The 24,053-nt window shown below is 37.2% G+C and overlaps 2 protein-coding genes across 9 annotated transcripts in view; one reads left to right on the forward strand and one right to left on the reverse strand.

Annotated features, from left to right (window-relative positions):
* LOC108110991 (leucine-rich repeats and immunoglobulin-like domains protein 3) overlaps positions 1 to 24,053 on the reverse strand; it is a 53,466-nt gene that overhangs the window by 15,601 nt on the left and 13,812 nt on the right. The gene's annotated exons all lie outside the window — the stretch shown is intronic.
* LOC108111028 lies at positions 4,914 to 8,098 on the forward strand. The gene is made up of 2 exons (XM_017220351.2): positions 4,914 to 5,822; positions 5,901 to 8,098. The coding sequence occupies exons 1-2, from the start codon at positions 5,642 to 5,644 to the stop codon at positions 7,661 to 7,663; spliced, it is 1,944 nt and encodes a 647-aa protein (XP_017075840.2). The 5' UTR covers positions 4,914 to 5,641; the 3' UTR covers positions 7,664 to 8,098.

The following is a 24,053-nucleotide window of genomic DNA, read 5'->3' on the forward strand; positions in this document are numbered from 1 at the left end:
TGGTAAATAATTGTAATTGAAGATGGCAATTGTTTGCCAGCAATTAGCCTTCCTTCGGCAGTTATACCGATAATGATGTATGCGAAATTTTTGTGTGGGCTGCCACTGATGAACGCCTTCAAACTTTTGTTTTTTTGGTGGCTTCGATGAAGATGAAATCATCTCTTTATATGGCAATATGTTAAACAGGGTTGGGCCATTAATACTAATATTTTTAAAGCCACATCCGCTTGAGTAAGTAACCTTAACTAATATGTGGTTTAAGCTAATCGCTTGATTGTTTTTATTTACCGATTTTAGTAGGATTAAAAGCAGGTCATATGCCTAAAAATGTTTAATTAAAAAGAGAGACAACTTGCGTGGGTTTTATTAAAAAAAAAATAAATAAAATTTATTTTTTAAAAATATCTCATTATATATATTCTCTTTTTTAATCACCTATATTGCTTTATAATCCGTTTTTTATCATTCTGCTATTTGAATTTATTAGCTTTTTCATAAATCAAGCTGCCAATTTGTGTGTCATTAAGTTTTCCGCTCAATTATTTTCCTGTCATACCAACGCAAGTGCAAAACAAATTTAATTTGGTTTGACTGCTTGGGAAATATTACTTTTTCTCGTGTTCAACCGATTTTCCAGTTGCTCAAGTGAAAAACCAAGAGAATCTGCCAAAATGGGATTATTGATATGAGTCTTGTAAACCTTGTTTGTTTGTTTGTTTAGTTGTTTTTTTTTGTCCAGCTCCCCTCTCGCCTGGGGGAGGCAAATATTTGCAATTCGGATGGGAATTGTTCGCTCAGCTTAAAGCTTTAAAAAGTTTGTTAACATCGTATCCAACCTTCTTTGCCAGACAGCCAAGATGAGGACGAAGTTAAGGCTACGCAGATCAACTCATCTGTCAGTAGGTTGCCATGAAAAGGGGCGGTAAGACGAGGGGATGTCTACGGTCCGGGGGCAGACATTTATTAACATGGCTTGGGTGTGGCGGCAGATGCTGCCAGAAAGGTGTTAAGTGGCATCATCCCAGGGAGAGGGGAGGGGGAGGGTGGAAAATGATGATGAAGCGAATCTCACATATCAGCATAAATAAATTTAAGTGTCGAGCAGAGAGGCACAAAGAAATCTGCGTAAATTTCGCTACCATCCGACCGATGTGCCGTGGCATAAATATAAATTACCAGCAAAGACTTCTTCTTCTCTTTTTTCCCCCCCTTATTTTTTAATGATAAAAAATATTGTAAATGTGTGCCAGCGGAACAGACAAAATATTTATGGAAAATATTCGGCGCGTGTCCGTTGATTTTTCTGCCACTCCAACGCCGCTTCTTCTTCATTTTTAATGGCTAATTAAATTGGCAAACCGAAATCAGAAGTTAAAGCTGAAATTGGCCTGCGCCGAGAATTCAATGAAAAAGTTGCCGTTGGCCAACGAATTTGGGCAAATCCAATTGGAAGGGCTGAGGCCAATAGCCGATGTGGACAAATAAAGACTCTCGGTTAGATACGATATGTACTTGTACAGCAACACATATACACAGTGTTGGCCGGGGAAACACTTGGCCTCGCAAACATTTGCGCCAAGTTAACAGCGGTTAGATTTTCGGCTACTGAGTTGGGTTTTGTTGTCGCTTAAACAGCGATGTCAGCGTGAGGGGATTTAATATATAGAAAAATATATAAGAAAAGTTATTATTAAGGAATACAGAAAGAAAAATGGAGTTCTGCTTACATTGTTTTTACAAACATTAGTTTAAATTTTGCTTATTATTTTAGAAACAAATATTCCCCTTACCCCATATTAAACACAAATCAATCCATCAATCAAACCCCATTATAGCTGTTTGTCCCACTTTCAGACACCAGCCACTAACCACCTCATCATAACTCGTTCCATCACTGACCCATTTTCAGTTTTTGCCATTTAAGTTTTTGCGTAACGCCGAACGCACCTTATTGCCAGCTTACCAGAGGCACTTGGCCATCTCTAATAGGAAATGCATTTGGCGATGTTCAAGTAAATTACGTCAGCGGCTTGCCGCACAACCAGTGGTCGAGGCGTAGAGGAAGGGTGAGAGAGGAGGCAGACAATGTGGAATAAGTGCCAGCATGGGTTGCTTAAAACATACAACATTACACAGAGAGAAAAATAGGAGTAACTTACATCAGAACATTCTGAGAAAGAAGTCGAAATGGGGTTAGCCACTCACTCCTTAGACTATGTTTAAAGACATTTAGTTCACTTAAAAGAGTTCTTAACTTTCCATTTTCCCTTTATATTTTCTCTCAGTGTACTGTCTCCCTAGCATTCTATGCGTGTGTGTGCCTTTGCTCCAAATATGGGAACAGAGACAAAATGGAATCGCCGTTGTTGTTGCTGCTGCGGCGATTGAATCCGATCCGTTTGAAAGAGTTAAGTTGAGTTGGCTGGGAACGGGCTTCAATACGAATTGGGTCAACTGGCGCATTTTTGGCCCGAAGAAGAGGAAGCCGAATGGGGCTGATAGAAAAAGAAAAAAAAAAAAAAAAAGAAAAAAGGGGGAGGAACCGACTGCCTAACGGTTAATGTTATTGCGACTTTGCCATTTATCGCCGACCATTGTTCGCCACCAACTGAGATTCCAGGCAACTTGAAGTTGCTTTTGCTTCTGCTAGAGCTTTGTGCCTTTTGGCTACTCTTGCTGTGAGCAAAACGCTTGAGTTGGCTTTTACGACCCATTGTAACGAAAGAAGCTGGTGAAAACATAAAGCCAGATCGGGTATTAACTTCTTCATTGTGCATTTGACCCGAGTGTCAAATGCAAATGCAAGCAAATCATCTCTAATTGTTCATCTCTTAACCAAAGGCGAAGCCGAAGTCATTGCTGCAAAATAATTGACAAGATATGACGATGTGCAATTTATTTTATTGCACAAATGCTTGAAAGGCAAAATGTTACTTGGCTGACAGAAGCATAAAATCATAAATCGTGGCCAAGTGCAATTGACAAATTAAATTAATTTGCTCAAGTGGAAGGACAAACAATTGAGTTAGATTCCCAATGAAGTTGAAGTTTGCATTGAGGGAAAGAATGGAAAAGTCATCTTGGGTTATCACAACAATTTATGCTTTGCTTCTTTACTATAAAAAACAAAATCATAAATCCTAATCAGAAACTAACAAAACAGTTTTAAAACTCATTTTAAAGCCATATTAAGGATCGCTTTAGTGCAGTTGCCAGGCTCAAAAACCGCATAATCAAGTTTTAATTATGCATAAATTGCTGACACACACTTCCAGCAGCTTTATCAGACACTTGCATAATTATATAAAGTTTCACTATGACTTACTTTCCATTTTGGAAAATCCTGTTTGATATTAAAAATTCGCCTAAGACAAAGAAACATTTGAGGCAAACTCAAACAGTCAGGGAAAACTTCAGCAGTTTCTCTGCAAAGTTGAAGGAATGAAAATGACAAGGAGAAGTAGTTCCTGTCCTTACTCTCTCTCTCTTTTTGTTTTAGCTGCAGACATTGTCTTGTTGAGAAATTGCGCATATTTCCGTTTCCGTTTCCGTAGCGATTGTCTATGTATGTGTGTGTGTGTCTGTCTGTCTGGCTTGCTTTTTTTTGCGACCTGAGCTGCAATTTTGGCTGCCTTCCTGTCGCTTGATGTCTGCGCATAATTTAAAGGTATATATAATATAATTTTGAAACATATAAACCGCATTGCAAAAACTCATATAAATGAAACTTTACGTTTTTCAATTTGTAATGAAATATTTGGTGTAACCATGAGTTGTTCGCTCAACAATTTATAAATAACTTTTCAACTTTAAACCGGTTGTCCGACATCATAAAGCTTATAATCTGATGACAGCAAAAACCTGACACTTTTTTTCTTTTAATATTTTTCCAATATTTGGCTGAGACATATTTTATTTTTTTATTGGTCGTTCGTTCAGCATTTGATATTGATGAAATTTAGCTTGGCTATGGGTAAAAAATTTGTTATTTTTGATGGCCACACAAATGGATAAATGTGTTCAAAAATATATATGTGAGTGTTCTCAGGGGATGAGCAAGGGAGGTGTTCAGCTTTCAGGCAGTTCAATCAACATAGTTGACGTTTGGTGTAAAAACCTTTCAAACGCATCTCGCAGATAACCAGGGATTTTCGATATTTTCATGATACCCTACTGGTCGAGGGGTATATATATATCAAGTTAGGCTTAAAGAATGATAAATTATAGTTTTTTATAAGTAATAGAATTTAAAAATCCAATAACTTAATCTTTTAATAAGTATCATTAAAACTTTATGTAAAAATAACCTATTTTTAAAGGTTATCTTTTTTTTTTATTGGTAGTCTTTACTATCCGTGTGAATTTTTACCAATATGTGGCATCCTGTTGACTGACTGCCGACTGATTGCGTATACGCGATGTGACAGTTTGCTGAAAATATGTTGCGTATACGCCCTGTCTACCGTTAGCTATAACATACACTCCCTATGCGAAAATAGTTACATATATAGCCATCTGTCTGTCTGTCTGTCTACCAGAATCAAACCGAATGTGATTTTTAATTCTACAATTTTTGACATTTGCGTTTGCATTTAAATTAGATTTTACGAGGCCACAAACATTGACTACCATCCAATTTTGAGGGCTGCCGATTGCTTCCCAACCCTCACACATTGGGTTAGTTGAGTGGATTGCGTTGCAAGAATGACAAATGGGATTTCCAGACGTGAGTATCTCACAGAATTTGCAGTACTGTGGATGCTCTTGAACAAGGTAACAAAGATTTTCTTTTTTCTTTTTATAACTAATTGAAGCTTAATTTAATAATCAAAAATTGCAATTGAAAGCATGTCTTGTACTGCGGCTTTCGATTCAACTTAATTGCAACATCTCTTTACTCTTACTCCCCAAAACATTTTGCATATCATTTGGTGTGGTTGGTTTTGAAAAATACAAAAAATATAAAAAAGACAACAGAAGCAGCATCATAAAATTAAACTTAATCGTGTTGATGATGTTCATTAAACGAACGCAATCATAATAACTGCCAGGGAAGCAAATATTAAGCACAAAATGGTGTAAAAATTAATTAAGGCCCTAATAGCTGTGAAGCATTTTTTTTCTGTGTTGTGGCCACAAACACGCCGCTTGAGTAAAACGCATTTCGTATTTACGTATTTACCCACACCGACCTAATAATGTATAATTTAAATCGCTTTCTGCGGAGTTTAAGGGAGATTGAGTAACCCAATTTGAGCGATTATAATTAATAACATTATTTTCTTTTATATTCAAGTTATTTTTGTTTTAGCTTTATGACAGCCATAACATTTTGTTTAATGGTTTGATGAAAGGTTAAAGGTTTTCTCTCTTTACAACAATTTTGACTTTTATGTCATTTATCTTTGTTGATATCATAATTCTTACTAAAGCCTGAGATAGAGAAATCTCTCAAATACAAGGCTCTGCTTTTCCCATCAAACCCTTGAGATACTTTTCTATTCCACTTGACCTGCTTGTTCGGTTCAGTTCACATTTTGTTTGAATTTGGAATCTTTTGGTATAAATTCATCGAATCGTTCGAGGGAACTTCCACTAAATTGGAGAACTTTTACACACACACAGTACATCCTTCAACATGACTTTTACCTATAAGGAACTCATAGACGTCGCCATTGGCTCCCCGGAATCGGGTCATGTTAACTTTTATGCTTTGCATGTGTTGCTCACGTGCTTTGCCCAAAGATTGGAGGTCCTCGATGAAGTTGTCGAGCAAGAGGATTACATGGTGGCCAATGTCCGTATGCAGACCAGCCTATGTGAGTAGACTAGCTAATAGTACATATTGGTTTCTTAACTATACTATATACTAAACTGTATTCCTATTTTCTTTTAAGTAACCATGGGTAATACCTCAAAGTTCCGTCTTTTTGCTGGTGCTGATGCCGAAGAGGCAGAAGCCGCTGAGCCAGCGGCTGAAGCACCTGCTGGAGAGGAGGCAGCACCTCCGCCCGCTGAAGAAGCTGCTGCACCAGAGGAACCCGCTGCAGAAGAACCCGCTGCAGCAGAACCCGCTCCAGCAGAACCTGCACCAGAGGAGCCCCCGCCGGAGGAAAGTGCTCCGCCAGAAATTGGCGCCGCAACACCAGAGGCAGTGGTTTCCATGCACGAAGCGGTTTACGAGGAACCACCGCCTCCGGAATCTCAAACAGAATCAAAAGTACAATTGGAGCAATCCACTGATGGCAAGGCAGATGAGTTGTTTCCACAGGCATCAAGGGTCTCGTCAAGGTCCTCCACTCGCGACAGGCGACATGAGGGCTCGGTTATCAATAACTTATCACGTCTCGAAAGACGTCTCTCGAAAGTGGAACTGCAAAAGGAGCAAGCCCAAATGGAGGTCCAACAATTTCTTAGCGATTTGACCTCTCAGCTTAAGGTCACCATGGAGCAGGTGAACAATGTGACCCATCTGCTGATCGATCGAAAACCAAATCCGCACAGGATAAAGATGCTCCGTCACATAGCCAAGCAATTGAGGGTCCTGATGGTAAATACAGCCGATGAGGTTTCGGTAAGTTGGTCAAGTGGTGAAATTATGGGTGCCGAAGAGGAGGAGGGTCTCTCCGAAGAGGAAATGCCAGAAGAGTCCAGTGCGCCCACCGAGGTGGAGAAACCCGAGGAAGAAGAGGATTTGGGCTTAGAGCAGACCCTATGCTATTCACCAGAGAAAATGCTGAGTGAGTTGCTGGATTTGAAGACACAGTTCTGTGCCTTGACCAATAAGGTCAATGAACTGGCGGCTGCCCTCCTACAACAGGACTCCCAGAGACTGATGGACATGATGAGAGATCTTTCGGATACAGTCCGAGACATCAAGCTCTATATGGCCAGCAATAAGGAGGCCACCAACACTATGATGATTCGCCTTAATGAATGTGTTATTCAGATACAAGTCTTGAAGAAGTCTGCTTCCCATTTGGATGAGGTGAAGATGGACAAAACCGAGGTGGAACTTCTGCTGGCCGAGAAGGTGGACTTCCAGCAACTGGCCACCAAAGTATCACTGGAACAGCTCGAAGAATACAAGGCCAGATTGGAGCAGATGTTTTGCGAGGTGCGGCACATTGTCAGCTTAAATGAGAAGAATGTCCTGCAGATTATCGATAATCTTCGAATGACCCTGGGCATCGATGCCTTGGAGCTGAGTCTCAAGGACTTCCGGGAGATGATTGAGCGCAAGGTGCACATGATAGCCGAGGCATTGCAAAAGTACATGGAGATGACCAATGATGATTGTGCTGCCGCCGCCGGCAGGGTCAAGGTTATGCAAGATTTGGCCTGCCTGGCCTGCGATACCACCTGTGTTATGCGAACTGTGGAAAGATCTAAGGTGCCATCCTTGCCAAATGCTAAGGGTTCTACTGGTCTGGGCCCCATTGTCGCCTATGAACTGGGTCAGATTCGTAAGTCTGGCATTATGGGTTACTATCGCAAGGACGAGTTCCCCCATTCGCCAAGTGCCTGGAACAAAGGTACCCCCGGCGTTCCCATGGTCAAGTGTACTCCTAGGCATGCAGGCGGTAGTCATACCATCCATACCGCCGATGAGCACATGCAGAAAGTGGTGCTGTCCAAGAGGAACACTGGATGGAAATAGGTTCTTAAATATCTTGATTTAACTTATAACTAAGAAGTTAAGGTATCACGTTTTTTGGTAAATAGACAAAATTAAAGATATTCCTGTGATATGGAGCTTATAAAAAATATTAAAATAATTAAATATAATAAAAATTGAAATTAAATAAAAAGAAAAAATAGTGTTAAACGTTAACTAAACAATATTAAGAACTATTTTTGTGAAGAAAAGAATTTTATGTCCATGAGTTGGCAAGTCTAAAATTTTTTTAAATATTCTCCGCAAATGAGGATATTAATTATTTAATAGAAATTGAAATTTATTCTTTGCATTATGAAAATTGCAATCAAACAAATTGCGAATAAATTTGCATTCAATTTTTGGTACTTTAAAAACGAGAAATATTTTTGGTTTGCAAATATTTTGAATTAAATGATATACAAAAAGTTCAAAGACCTTAAAACACACTTAACCCATTATATTAAAAATAAAAATCAAATTTAATACAATTCATATGTAATATTTATGATTTATAAGTGCCCTGCCAATAACAGTTTACACAACTCTTTGCAAATTTGCAAATATTGACGAGAAAAGCTTGCCCTGCAAAAATAATTAATATGCAGAGATTTCCTCCCTGCTAGATGGCCATAACCTCATATATATTTTAATCTCAGGACACAGAAGAACACTACACTTTAATATTCATTGCATCATCGTATAATACCATAAGAGAATTAAATAAAATATGTTGACTGTAAGCGATTTATGTTAATGGACTTTTTGGCCAAGAGCATTAATTTTCAAGTTTCGATGCCTGTGTGCGACACTTTGAAATTATCATCGATTGCACTTTTTATTTTTACTGTGAGATTTTAATTGACGCAGTTACCTGAACACCACCATATACTATATACTATAAACTCGTCTATATATATTTTTTAAAACATTTATTTTCGCTTTGCGCGGCTCATTTAAATTTGGCTTCGCATTGCAGGAATCGAGGCGTGCTTGTGGCAGCGATTGATAAACATTTTTTATTGTCCAGATCTGGACTCAAAATGAATGCCCCGAATGAACTGTCACGGGTCGTTTTAATAGGCTAACGATTAAATGCATAAATTTGCCATAAATTGAAAAGAGTAAACGGTTACAAAACATGCCAGGAACAAACATAAATAAATTCTTGTTAAAAATGCAAAAAATAAAAGAATGCCACAAAAACTGTCATTTATCCTTTATTCAAATGTTAACTACAAGGGCGGACTTCCTTCAGCATAAATTTTAAATTATTCAGCATATTAGCCAGATGACATTTACATATTGTATATTAATAATTGAAATGCGAATATTTTTACATCATTACCATAAGATTGTTTTTCCAGAAAACTACACCAAATGAGCCAAAAAACATTTGAAAAGAATTTGAAAAGTAGCCATCGTTAGCATACCTTTTAAGAACACTTTTGCTGCAGCAAACAACTTTCATTTGAATGTTTTTAGTTCCCTTAAATGGTGAAAACAAGTGCTCGGCATTAAAGCCACACGTAAGTGAACGTTCAAATTAATTAGCAGTGGCATCAAAGCCAGCTGAATGAAAAAGAGAGACAGAGGCAACGAAATTTTAATGGAAACAGGTCAGTGCATAAATTGCAAGTAAAACGGGCGAAGCCGGAAGGCGAAAAAAAAGGCCAAATGTAAACAGAAATGGACTAAGTTGGCAAATGGCAGCAATAACAGCGAATGGCAGTAACTATGAAAACAGATTTACATAGAGAAAAATATCTATTTTAGATATTACAAAATGTTAAAACTTCGATATTTTTTACTTTGTTTCTCATTACTTTGCAAATATCCCCTAAACAAATTGCAGTGTGACCTTGCCTTGTAAGGGAAAAAATATCATGCTGCCGCATCTTACCTCTTAAAACCATCTTATTTCTTTCTAAACTTTTTCTCTGCATCGATGACCGGGCCAAAGGCGGCAATAACGTCAACTGCAACTTCATGAATTGTGCAATGGACACCGCAGAAAGGGGCAAGAAAATAAGGCAAACAGAAAGGAAAACAAAGACATCGGGCAAATAAATTAAAATGCAAATTTAAACGAAAATGAGTGTAAACAGTAAACACTTCAGATTGGGGTCTGAGTGCAAGGCTAAGACGGAAGTCTCTCGATCTCGACATCGTGGAAAGCAAAAGCCAAAAACCAAATCACGGAAATGACCCAAAAAAAAAAAGAAAGAAAAAAAATAGGTAGAAGACAGACACCGCTGCGGCATGGGAAGAAGATGTGCCATTGTTGTCGCCCTTTTGAAGGTCACACTTGGAGTGGGCGGAAAATGTAGAAAAGTGCGGTTTGAGGGGGCCTGAGGAAAGTGTTGAGCTTGAGCCAAATTGTTGAGCCAATTTCCACGTCTCACTTACCCCATAACCAACTTCGATTGCGACACTCTGTTATCTCTGTGCGAATTCCCAAGCCCCACTAACTTGTCGCTTTAAAACTTTGTAGACTTACCTAAAAAGTAAAAGAAAAATTCATATTTAGTGATAAATATTAAAAGTTAAATAATGTTAGCTTTATGATTTCCAATGGCAAAAAGGTAAAATAGTGTTGGATACGATTTAATATTATTTATGGCATGTGGAAAAGTAGAAAAAAACATAACCCGCATTTCCATTTTGCGGTTTTTGTACTTTTTCCCCCAACAGGCAACAGGAAAAGTTTTGTCACAAAATCCTCTCATTTCTACACAAAACTCAATGGAAAAGTTCTTTTGTAACTAAATGCTGATAAACAAATAAAAATAAAAGACAAATAATTTGTGTAAAATGTTTGCGGTTGAGCAAAGTAAAAAATGTGACAAATATTTGTAATGGAGAAGTTGAAATCGGTCAAAGAAGTGTAAATAAAATACTTCCAGGAGGGGAAAATGGGTGGCTAACTTTTATACATAATACTGATATTAGCTGGATTTTCGACTGTTAAAATAGGGCAAGTTAAAATAAGCCAATTTAAGGTTTTTGGTTAAAGCTTAAACAAACTTATCAAATCTATTTGGTAGTTAAGTAATCTACCTTAACCTTTTTGCTTTTCTGATTCTCTGATAGAATAAGTAATAAAATTTTTAAAGGAAATACAAATATCAAAATTTTAAGAATTTCACCCACAAACATCTTGAAAAAACAATAAACAAATACAAAGATAAATCAAACCAATCTAATGAAAAGAAATTCAAAGTTCCCTCTCTAAAAAAAATAAATCAATATCGCAGCTCAGCAGGGCAGCTTACATAAGCAAACCCAAACATTCTCACATATGCGAAATCGTTTCCATTTCAAAATAGCCAAATGATGTTTAAGCTGGAATTCAATTTGGAGGCGATAGAACACGAGTAGAAAGGTTTTCCATCAGAGTCAAAATGAATTATTGCTCTTGGGCCAAACTCATTTTGGCTTTTATACATGCGTGTGTGTGTGTGTTTGAGTGTGTTAAATAAACATAAGAGGGCAAAAAAAAAAAAAAATAAAATGTAGAAGTCTTAGTTGAAAAGAAAGGCATTTTCAGTATTATCTTGGTATTGCCATGTTCAACTTTTTCTCTTCCCCTGGCCCAAAAGTACAAATGACTTTAGGGCTAAGACGAAATAGCCTTGAACTGCACAGTTTGACGCAGCTGAGCAAAAACACATATATTTTACTTGATGTTTTTCTTGTATTTTCAAGAAAATAAAAAATTGTTTTGTTTGCTTGCCAATATATGTATTTTTCCTACTTTTACCTAAACAAAAAGATTGTTATATGATTTATTGATTGAAAATCATGTTGTCTTAAACCCTAACCTGTATTTAGTTTAACCTAAACTTTGTTTATATAAAATTCGAATGCCTTTCATATTACTTTATAAACTTGCACTTCCACTCTACAGAAGCATTAAATCTTTATTTATTTTTATATTCTCAACACAAAGATATACAAACGAGAGGCATCTTTGGGGCTGTTGCTCTGGCTGTTATGACTTGTTTGGGTATTTTTCTGGTCTGAGAGACATTTGCATAAACCGCAAAATCTGCTTGTTTTGAATTAGCATTTTTTGTCGTTGATGCTGATGTTTATTTTTCTTCGTTTTTTTTTATTTTTGGGTGCTCTCAGGTCCGGCCAATAATTTCTTTGGCTTTGGGCTGCGTATCTCTGGTGTTTTGTCTGGCCTTTGGGCGGTTTTTTAAAAAATATTTCAACGAGCTAACTTGAATGTTTTTTTTATAATATTTTTTTTTGTGAGCCTCTACAAAAGTGATATATTCGTGGATTTAAATCTGTGTTTTTGTTATTTTTGCAGGCCCAAAAAACCTGCTGCTGGGCAAGTGCAGATAAAATGAAAGGAGGTTTGGGGGGAACGAAGTCTTCCAGCTGGCATCTTGTATATTTATCTTTATTAGCCATTCACTCATGCGTGACTTGAAAAAAAAAAATAACGAACAGCACACAAAACTTTTGCCAGCATGCAGAAATTAGATAGGGCCGGGCCACGCCCACATCACCAGCAGATCCACACACATCGAGACAATGGGCAACTTAATAAGTTATCAATCAAATTTCGTCAATCGTTTCGGGTCAAAGCAATCAATTTGCGTGATAAAGTCAAATGCCTGAACAGGATTCGTTGAAGGATATCTTTCATCTGCCCCGCCCCTTTTGGCCAGAAAGTGTTCTATGCAATCCTCTCTTGACCATCAGTGGCATTGTTTGTCTGACAGTTGTAAAGTGATTTGCTACGTGAATTGGACGCTGCCATTGGGATCTAGGGAAATGGGTTACTTTTTGGTTGGAGAGATGAAGGCCAAGCTAGAATTGGAAAATATGATTTGTATACATTAAGAGATTTGTTGTCAGCTCATGGACAGCCAAAGATGATTTATATTGATACAGGGCGATGTGACAGAAGATCTATTATTTTTGGCTATGTCCTCACAGCTTTGTGTAAAACAGAATAAATGAATAATATATCAATGATGCAGTTTGCTTTTGCTCTAATTAGGTCTCATGGGGAATTAGGACTTTGATTTGTAAAGTTTTGGATATGTGACAGGAAGGATGAATATTAGAAGGAAACTAACAGTCTTATTATTATTAATTTTAAAGTACTTAACTAAACAACAGGCTAATAGAAAAAGTTTAGGTTTGTTGTAACAACTTAAATATCTTAATTCATTATCTTATCTCACAAAAATTATACATACATATGTCTGTTAGTCCAATAAATAACAACGAAATAAACAAAAGTAAAAACCCCCCCCAAAGTTTACTAGTCAGAAAAAGTTGAAAACGATTTGACCCGATTCAAATCTGACCCAATTTATCTAGTCCATGAAAAAGTAAAAGTTTATGCAAATAAAACGAGAGAATACAATGAAATTTTCCCTATAATAAACAACAGTAAAGCCAACAACCAGCAGTAACCATAAAGAACTAACGTTCTTCACAAAAATATAAATTCGAATGGTTTCCATCCAAACCATTTTGATGGCCTTAGATATTCGAGACCCAATCACTATTTGATGTCCGATTTCCGTCATTTAACCAGTTTCGTGCCAAATTATGCATAATACAATCATAATCATCTGTCTATAAATAAACAGAGCATCTAACCAGCAGTCCGGGCACCCGTATAAACCCGAAAAAGAATATCACAATACAAATGTTTTCCCAACCAATCAAAGGCAATGATAAATAATCATAACAGACTATTATGTTTACCAGCAATCGAATCGACATTTTGGCATTCGATTTCCTGTTTATGCAACACAACCGACAAACTTTTTTCCCCCAATCGGAACCTATTGAGTTCTAATAAAAAAAAAAAAAAAAGAAATAGTGAACGAAAAACTTGCCAAGCAATCGCAGAAAACTTTTAATGTCGAAGAGTTGAGCAAGTTGCAGGCAAACAAAAAATATGCTAATGGAAAAACATTTACAATGAAGCGTAAAACGTATCCCAAAATGAGAGAGACAGGGAGAAAACACACACACACACATTTAATTAAGCCGCAAAAACCGATTAAAAAGTTGACCAAATGTCAGAGGGCCAAAAAAAAAAAAAGCAGATACAAACTGAAATATGGCACGAATTCCGGTATGTGATGTTAATGCTTATAAATAAGATGAGGCTTCAGATGCCTGTGATGCTGGTCAGTTTCGATGACGAGCCGAAGTTATGTGGGTAGATCATAAGAAATAGCTAAATACAGTGCGTTTCAAGTTGTTAGGATGGAATAGGTAACCAAAATGTTATAAAACTTAGATAACCTTTTAAGTAAATAAAAAATATTTCGATAAAAAATACTGAAAAAATCGAAAAAAAAGGCTTTTATCGAAATAATCGGTGTTTTTGCAAAAGTTTATCAAAAAAATGTTCTACTCATCCTACTTGCATATTTTTTATTGAATTTTATCAAGATAAATAAAAGAAAATATAAAAAATGTTTATTAATATCATAAATCTTCTTACAAAATATTAAATTTATCGAAATTGCTTATCGAATACTACCTATATCCTACATATTATAAATCTAATTACAATTACAAGTCATTCTAAACTTTTGGTACTCACTGTACCTAAAATACTTTCAGGAAGTGATGCCTAAAACGTGAGTTTTCCAATTTTTTATCGATTGGCTCAGCAGATGGAGCCAAGGTCAGCATCTCAGGCATGAAGCATCAATGACAACTAATCAATATAAGTCTGTGGAGGCATCAACAAAAAAACGGCAAATAAATTATGCTGCCCGTTGAGTGAGATCTCTTGAGGGGGAAACTCAAGCGACTCTTGTGTATCTTCAAGAGCCAAAACGATGAAGATATATAGAGATGGGAATGGGGTTTGAGAAGCCTGCGATGCTGGGTCAAGTGTGACTATCCAAGTAAGTTGTAAACAAATGAGCATACCTTGCCGCTTATGCTTATGATAAGTAGCATTGTTGTTGGGATTGATGTTGCCCAATGGGTTATGTTCCAGTTGCAGCTATTTTTGGGGTTTCCCCCTCCCCAGCCATCTATCCTTCCATCATTTGAACTCTTTTTTTTGTATTCCTTCTTGCCCGGCGTCCTGTCCCCAAGCAAATAAACTTAAGTGCATTGGCTCGTAAGCTTCAGCTCGACTTGAGTGCTTGTTAAATGTAAAGTATATATGTACGCAGATATTTAAGAGTTGGGAAAAGCGTTCGGGTTCATTTGCTGGGGGAGCCATTGGATTTTGGTCTAGCTGTCTGGTTGTTTCTAAATTGGTTCTGAAGTGCGTAGGAGTGTATATGGTTGTAAGTGCCATCGATGACACACAAATTGAGCGAAGTTAGCAAGGGAAACAAATTGAGCGAATGTAATGACAGGGAAATTGAATTAGTAATAGAAGTTATTATTAACATTAATCTTAAAAGTCGCTGCCTTATAGTCTGTGTTCATTAACACCACGCAAAAACTAATGCACTTTGTATCTGCATGTTCCAAATCACTTTCTTTAGCCTGCAACTCTATCATCATTTGCCGCACTTATGTCGGATCATTAGTCCAAAGTATTTCTTTTATCTGGCGATCAAAGAAATTAACTAATTTGCTAGCATTTGTGCGGCAAAGATTGCCATTGCCATTGACATTGAAAGTCGTGCCAAATGTTAATTAAGTTCATCAGTAACGTAAAAATAATAACCCAATATAAAAAGCGAGACAACTCGCACAATGAAGACATAAAAAAGCATTACAAAAATGTAACAGCAAAATAAAAAGATGAAGATGCGAAGGCAGTGAAAATATAGCAAGAAAAATACAAAGCGTAGCAGATGGACAGACTCACTTTTGCTCTTGTTTTGCTTGTTTTTTTTTTGTACCGACGCGGCTCAAAGATGAAAGCAAAAATTTCACTGAATGTGTCAGCGAAATGAACTGGAGTGAACTGAAAATGAACTGAGCAGTGGTCCAGCGATGAACTGCCGTGAACTGAAAATGAACCAAAGTAAGCCGCAATTACGCTGAATAACAGTATTTTCATATTTATGGTACCATTTTGCTTCGTTGCCGTTGTTTGCTGCTGTAATGACAGTGCAATTTATGATAATTTCTGGCCAAGGCCATCGTGCAATAAACATAAATTTCTGTTAAGAGCCAACATTTAAAAAAACATGCAAAAAAAAAGTACAGAAAATAGTAGGAAAGAGCAGAAAACAAAGGCAAGTCAAGAAGAGGTCAAAAACGTTGATAAATGTCCATGCCTTTTGGGCCCGAAACTAGGTAAAATGTAAACGTACAAATTTTCTTGTTGTCAAATTATATTGAAACTAATAAATTTGACAGGCCATAACGAGCATCCGCATCCAGTTGGGCGTAGACCCATACAGAAATTGACTTGTCAATGGTCCATTTTGGTTTTTTTACTCGCATTTTCCTTGTTTCATTTTTCTTGTTGTGGTTCAGTTTATTGTGTGAAACAAGTGAAAGTGTCAACGCCATGGAAAATGATAAATGACTGAAGGAATATGCTCGGGAGAATGGTGGCCAAGGGGGTGGAGATAGATAGTGCCGAGGTGAAAGAGTGCGAAAGAGGGGCAGATGCGGTTACTGTCCAATGTGGCGTATACGTTATTTATGTCCTGGACAAAAAAACTGCAGAGGGAAATTGCGTTATGCAAGGGCTTTCACAAGCTAACAAGTACATTGCGTTCTGAGGTAATAAAATTGAAAAAAAAGGAAACGAAATATTATATTTTAAGTGGTGTTCTGATTTTATATAAGTTTTATATTAAACTATTTCCTTTTTTTCAAGGTTTTTTTTGACAACTTCATGAAAATTTACTTTTAGATCATTAAAAACTCATAAACAAGGCAAAGTTCCCCTAACATTTTAGTCATTTTCTTAAATCTTTTAGTTTTCAGAAGCCAACACTTGGCTTAATAGTTATGAATAGCCTACTGGCGACCCATAAAAGAATCCTGTCGCGTTTTCACTGGGGTCGCACATAGTAATAAAGTAAATACGCCAAAAGGGATGGGGCTGAATGTGGGTCCTTATCTAGGACTAGAGCACGGCGCCTAGATAACCCAGCCACAAAACTCATGGCGAATGCGTGCTCAGAATAATGAATAGAGTTTCGAGGATACACATGGTTAGTGGGTTAAGGAGATACAGTGGGGGTTAACAGGCGAGGGAAATTATTTGCCAACAGTTGTCAGTCTGAAGAGGAACACACGCTTACGCCAAAGGTAACTTAAATGCAAAATAAAATCCTTATAATAACCAACATTTAACCTTGGCAAAATCCCATTTGTACTATATATATATATATATATATATATAATTATGTTACGCACTTTACTGTTGAGTGGGTGGAATGCGACTTGCTAATTTGCAGATCTTCTTTGTACTTTGTCGACAACCTCAAGTGCTAATTTTGTATGGCCAACTGTACGAGTATTTGGCCATTCACAATTCTTTGAGAAAGTTTCACAAAAATCTATGAAAAGCAAATCGTTGTGAAGGTGCTAAAGCTACGCCCTGAAATGTTTGCTCAGCGAATTCGCGAGGTGAAACGAAATGAAATCTATTCAGCGTAAAAATGTCTTGTTAATGAGCATCGCTGTAAAAGATCTTTGAAAAGATCTTTAGATGTCAACATTTATTCAAAGTGATTTCTCTAATTTGATTGTCTAATGAAGAATTTTGCTTAAAGAAAGTGTTTTGCCAAAAATTGGGAGAGGCAAATAATAATTAAACAATTCCAATAAACTATAACTTAATATCTCAACCAGCTTTTCTCCCACCCTCATAAATTTCAGTTAAAAAAAGTCATAACAATTATGGGAACATCAAATTCAGAGCAATGCGTTGGCCCCCAGCCAAAGGTCCCAACTTTAGGCCTAAACTCGAGTCTTTGACCCGATCTCTGGCGGCGTTAACAAACAACTCCACCCCTTTTTGAGTTCACCCGCTCGTTGGCAATCAAAAGCATCGTTTGTTTTGGACTCATAGACTCTTCAACTAAGCGAGATGGTACAATGAACTTTGCTAGACTGAGCTGAGTGGGAGATTTGGTGGGATGGGGTTGACTAGGGGGTTTTTGGGTTGGAGGAGCGTTAAGGCTTGTCGACTTGTGTAATGCAAGGCAAGCAGAAAAATCAGAGAGGAAAAAAAGGGGCGGCGCGAGAAGGGCACTTAGAAAAATAATCGAAAGTAATATTTGTTTTAAGGTTAAGTTGATGGGAATCTATAGAAACTTAGTTTTTTTTAAGTATTCCAGGATGTTAGAGTGACCAGATGTTGTATTAAAGTGCAGAATATCGTTTCGGCATGTAAGTGTGCCCAGATTTTATACATGTTATTAATGCTTTTTAAGGCATTAACAAGTTATTTTTAACTGCTTATCACTAAGGACTAAAAGTTTTTCCAGATTTTTTAATAGATATTTATACTTTCCTTGAAATTTTTTGCTGTGCTGCGTCTGCTTCTTCTTTTTGCTGCGTCGACTGCGGCTGTTTGCATTTAAATTTTTCACATTCAATTCATTTGAGGCTCGGCAGTGCACACACAAAAAAAAAATTGCAGTAGCAGCAGCAGCAGAAGCAGAAGAAGAAAATAGCAAACAAACTTACAAAGGCAAAAGGGTAACGAGTGGCGGAGCGGGGAGGCCAAGTTAAATGCTGCAAAAATGAAGCTAATACTTATGTTGCAACTAGGGCTACTCCGACCCCTTCAAACGCCTTCCTCTTTTTCTCTATATAGTACGACTATATCCCTCACCTGCAATGACTTGCGGGCTTCACATCTTCATCATCATCATCCACATCATACTTTTTTCATTTGGCTGTTACCTATTGTTTACGCCCTTCGGTGTATTGTGTGGGCGTGGCAAACACATGAGAATTCAACGGCCCAGCAAAGTGTAAGTGTGTGTGTGTATGTGTATGTTTTGTTTGTGCGTGTTCCCATTTTATTCATTTCGCTAACTTGCTCTTTTGTGAGAAATGAAGCTTCTCCATCTCCCCTTGCGGTCGTTTAAAGCCTCCAAGCGGTCTCCAGCTGCATCATTTTGAGGAAACCAACGAAAATTGTTCACATGAACTAATGGACAAAGGCGGGTCTCTGGTGAGATTAGTTAGTTAGAGTGACCGACTAGAGGCAAGTTGTAGGCAGAGTGTGAATGTTGTAAGTTACAAGGACTGTGGGGGTAATTAGAAAGCTACTTCCATTACGGAAAATGAAATAAACAAAACAACGATCAAATCGAAATCTTTCTAAATGTGAATTGAATCGTTGTTAGCCAGTTAATCGAACAAGAAACCACAAAAAAAGGCAAATAAACGTCAAAAACAAGTTAAATTCTTGTTAACATTTCCTCTTAGTTAAGCCATTACGCTATGAACCCTTTATACTGGTTGCAAATTGAAACATTTCTGCACTTGGCTTTACAAAGAGTTTTTGGGTTTTCCTAGAATATATATGTAATGTTCTTTTTTTTTTTTTTGGCTAGATCTCTTATTTTCTGCACCTGAGCGAGAGCAGAGTACCGTACACTCTGCAACTGGCTAACAAGCCAACTATGTGTAGCTAACGTTCAAATGGGCACACACAGACAACAACAAAAACAACAGCAATAGCAAAAGCAATGTCAGCAGAATCGGAATCAGGATGAGGAGGATAGTCAGACTCCCACTTTTGGCCAAAACCCCCTTACAGTTTGGCTCTATTTCACCAGCAGAATGGCCATGTGCATGGGTGTATGTGTGTGTGTATAGAGGAGGCCACAACGGTAAATCATCACAGACACACACAAACACACATAGTTACACTCAGCTAACAGACACACGCAAAGCTCGCGGTTTGATGACGATAAAACTCGCCAGTTGCCACCGACTATCGCCATCACCTTTACGTGCTCTTCGGCACCGTTCAATGTTTATTTATAAGAAGGAGAAAAAGGATAGGTATGCGAATTATAAATACTCTTCTTTAGGTAATAAAAAATAATTAAAACATATTTATAATCAATGTATAGATGGCACTTTAAAGAACTTTTGTTGAGAATTTGCAATTCTACAGAGACCAATATCTGATTTAAATATATATATTTATTCTTTATTTCCCCTTAATATTAATTAAAGGAGATTCTAACTTTTCTTTACCCCTTATTATATAGAAATAAGCAAATATTAAACTGATATCATTTTATTTTAGTTTCAGAATTTCTAATTCCATTCTCAAAGTACTCTTAGTTTGATCTAACAAATTCCCTCAAATACTAGAATTTTTTAAAACAACTTTAAATTCCCGACAGATAAAGTTATCATTTTAGTGGCTTAGCTGCCCCTCGAAGTGCTCCTTTGGACCCACTTGAGTCTGGCTCTCCATCAAAATCATAATACTCCGGCCACTCAAGGCCATCAAACGAAAGAGACGGACAGATTCTGGGACAGAAAGAGAGGGAGGAAAAAGAAAACAGTTCGATTGAATGTCTTTTGTATGTGGGTCAGCAATGCAGTCGACGTTGACTGAGGCAGTGGCAGTGACGGCGACTGAGGCAGCGACTGTGGCCGAGATCGGTTAAGCAAACAAGTGAGTGGAACTTGGGTGGACAAGTGCCCATGGTCCCGAAAAGGGGGCGGCGGAGTCGGGCAGGAGGGCGTGGCCGGTGGGGGAAACTTGTTTTTAATCGTTGTCAATGACCAAAACGTTGAGTGTCCCGTTTGCCGTCGGCTGTAGCTGGAAGTTCAGGAAGAGAGAACACTGAGAGAAAACAGGAAGAAAGTCTATAAAATCTAAGAAAACATCAATGGAAATTTTGTTCTTTTTAAACTGAATTGTTTAAGGGGAAAGTGTTGGTTTTTTTGGTTCTTTATTTAATAGTTATCCGAAAACTAAAATTTGCTTTAAGGTGGATCTTAACATAATTTAAATAAAAACACAAAAAAAATTAATTAACTCATACTTTATAATATATATTTTTTTGTTTTTCCTGTGTAGCCGCATAAGAAATAAAAAGATTTGCACGGAGATGGCGGGATGGCGGGAATTCTGTGGCTATTTGCTGGCCAATTTTCAGGCTGCTGCAGTTGGGGACTCGTTTAAAGTGGCTCAAACAGGTTGCACTGTTAGTTGCACTGATTTCGTTTGCTGGCCGATCAAAGCCGTAAATCAGAGAGTGTCCCCCTCCGAATGGCTCATGTCAAATGGAATAATTACACAAGTGGCACAATTTTTTGTACCCCCCTTACCACCACCTTTGCATTTCGCTAGTGAAAGATATCGATGGCGATAAATGTGTCGGCTCTAATATAGCTGTATTTAGTAACATGAATCACTAACTGAAACCGTTTACGCTTAGTTATACCCAAACACAACTCGTACACGTAGACATTTAATCGTGACTGCACACACACTCTTTCGGGAATTTTTTTCACCTATTTTTTGTTTATTTTTTAGTGACTTGCTTTTGTATTTCCAAATGATTGCCTGCAATTTAGTTCGTGCTCGTCGAATTTGGTCTTTTTTTTTCTTTTTGGCTTCCCTTGCATTTTGATTTTGTTTTTTTTTTTTTTTATTTTTCCATGGTATTTAATACGCATGACTTCAGCTTGAAATTTCATTGCTTTGGCTTTGTTATTTATTTACGAGTATGTTGTAACTCCTGTCGCATCTGTATTAATTGCTGGCAGCCCTTTTTTGGTGTTGATTAAATTATGTAAAAGCGGTTGTTTGACTTAAATCAGAAACTCTTTGCCAAATAATTTAATTTTATCAACAACGTTTAATCGAAATCATTGGCAAATAATAAGAATTTACTAAAAAGAAATGAGAAAATAATCCTTCATGTTTACAATTGATTTATGTAAACAAGAAATTTTTAATGCATTTGGTCATTAAAGTTTTTCATAGCTAATAAAAAATGAAAAATGTAAATATCAATCATTCTGCTTGGTTAACAACATTTTGTTATTAGTTTCACCTGCTTACTTGTTTACTTTTCATTAATCATGTGAGATTAATAAGTTATTTATTGAGAAGAGGTTAAAAGAAATAGGTAACCTATTTTGATACTATTACTACTCTTCATTTACAATATCTAATTTCACAAAATCGAGTTCAAACCAAGTTCCTCCTCAAGTCCACGTTCCTTTAATTCCTAACATTGTTTACTCCTCGACTGCTGTCCATATCAATTACTCCTTAATGAGTGCCATATAGAAATTGCATTCCCCTAGCTCATTTCGTTCCGGAATATGTTTGTTTGCCTCTGGGGTCCACGTTGGCCCAAATACACACAGAAATAAGTGCAGTCGGGCTGCAGGCTTCAAGTGCCCAACATTCACACACAGACGAGACTAATAGAAAACTATGTTTATGTATTCGACTCGCATTTCCAAATGGCAAACTGTACAAGTCAATTGAAATTGGAATCGGAGAATGAAGCCAAGTTGAAAAACGGCCTCAAATAGGCATATAAACATCAGCCAATTGCCAATGGAGTAAACGGCGGCACGGTATCCTCATCTCAGTTACCGCATCATCAAACATCATTATTATGTCTTGGCCGAGTCAAGCCAAAGAAAACCCAAAAAAAAAAAAAAAGAAATACAGAAGAAACGAGTCAATCGAGTTGGGGTATTGAATAGCTTCAAGCCAAGCTGACCAACAAACAAGCTGAAAACGTTGTTGGGGAGCGTAACTAAATGCCCGAAAATACCGAAAATCAAAAAGCGTGGCAATTTGAGGCAGCAACAGCAAGAAAACATCGGTGGCATCCAAACACTCGTGGCCATTAACGGTTAATCTGGGCTCTTCAACAATTTACGCGCCATACGCCGGTCGACGGTCGACGGTCGCTCGAATCTGCCAATCCGTGTCACATACCAAACTATATTACTTATGTGCCGGCCTCTTTACACTTAACAAAAGAAAACTAAGCGAAAATTTGGGGGAGAAAATCGAAAGCATTTCGAATGGATTTTTAAGAGCAATTTGAGGAAGCTGATTTTGATCATATTGGTGGCGATTTTAAAACAGGTTAAGAGGTGAACGAAGAAAACGATAATGTGCCAAAACAAATTTGATGATAGAAAGATGATAGTGTGAAAATTAGAATTCGTTCACTGACTTAACTTCTTAACTTTTCATTACTTTTTACAGCCTTTTTCCCAGTGTATTATACCAGGCTATACACGAATCAGAATCCCCCAAGTGCCATTCCGCAGTGACATGACCTGACCTTCTGGCGGCATTCCTCTGGCAATTAGCCGCGTTTATGGCTCTGTTTTGTTGCCTATTTCCCACTTTGCCAGTTGCCATTGACGCAGCTTCTGTTGTTGTTCTGTTCTGCAGTTAAATGTTGCATGCCACATTTGGCACACATGACAAGCGACATGTGTTTCTGATATGCCAATAGCCAATGGACATTTCCTTTCCCCCTTGCCTATTGGAAGGCCACGCCCCCTGCGGCTAGGGCGACCATTATGGCTAATTAATGAATTTCGCACTGGATTTTCCGGGGGAAAAACATTTTTCCCCGACATCCCGTCATCGACGCCGCCGCCTTAATTGGTTATTTATTTTGTTTTATGGGCAATTTTAGTGTTTTGCTAGTCTGTGTGTTTCTCAAATGTTTCTAATTTTAATTTGGTTTCCCTCTTTGGTTTCTCGCTTTTTTCGCCATCTTAGCGGGGTCATTGGGCTGAAAATTAATGGCCCAGATTAATGGGTCATTTGAGAGAAGTTCGTAAAAGTGACACACACTCACACACACACACACATGTAATTAGTTGAAATCTCTTTGGGTTTGCAGTCCACTGCAGGGGTCAAAGTTTGGGTCAACATGGAGATTGTCTATATTTTGGTTCAAATTTAATAGATTTTCTAAGAGGGTTCACCTGTTATGCTGGTATTTTTGGGTTTAAGGTTTTGGTTATTAGCCAAAGAGCTTTACCTAGAAAGAAAGAAATGAAAGCAAAATTAGTTTAAGTTTTTCTAAAAATACAAACAATGCATTTTAAGCTATATTTTTAAGTCTTAAATATTTAATATTCTTATTCCATAAATTACTCAGAAAACTATGAAAATGTACTTTTCATTTTGCAAACAAAAACAATTACAATTTCTAAGTTCAATATTTTTTACCAAGCTAAGGAAAATTTTTCAATTCTTTCATAAATTTAAAAAAAGACCCAAAATTTACATAAAAATTTCCTCAACCGTTCAAGCATTTTTCACTTGAAATTTCTTCCATCAAAAATCCAAATTGAAATTTACCATCTCGGGCTCAAAATTGACAAGAACAACAAAAACATTTTGCCGTTGCATAACACTTAATGACAAAAGGGTAAGAGCCTGGCTACGTCACAAGAAAAGCTACCGGCATATGGCTAACAAAAAAAAAAA

The sequence above is a fragment of the Drosophila eugracilis genome, unplaced genomic scaffold (genome assembly GCF_018153835.1).
Source record: "Drosophila eugracilis isolate 14026-0451.02 unplaced genomic scaffold, ASM1815383v1 contig_575, whole genome shotgun sequence".
Classification (NCBI taxonomy): domain Eukaryota; kingdom Metazoa; phylum Arthropoda; class Insecta; order Diptera; family Drosophilidae; genus Drosophila; species Drosophila eugracilis.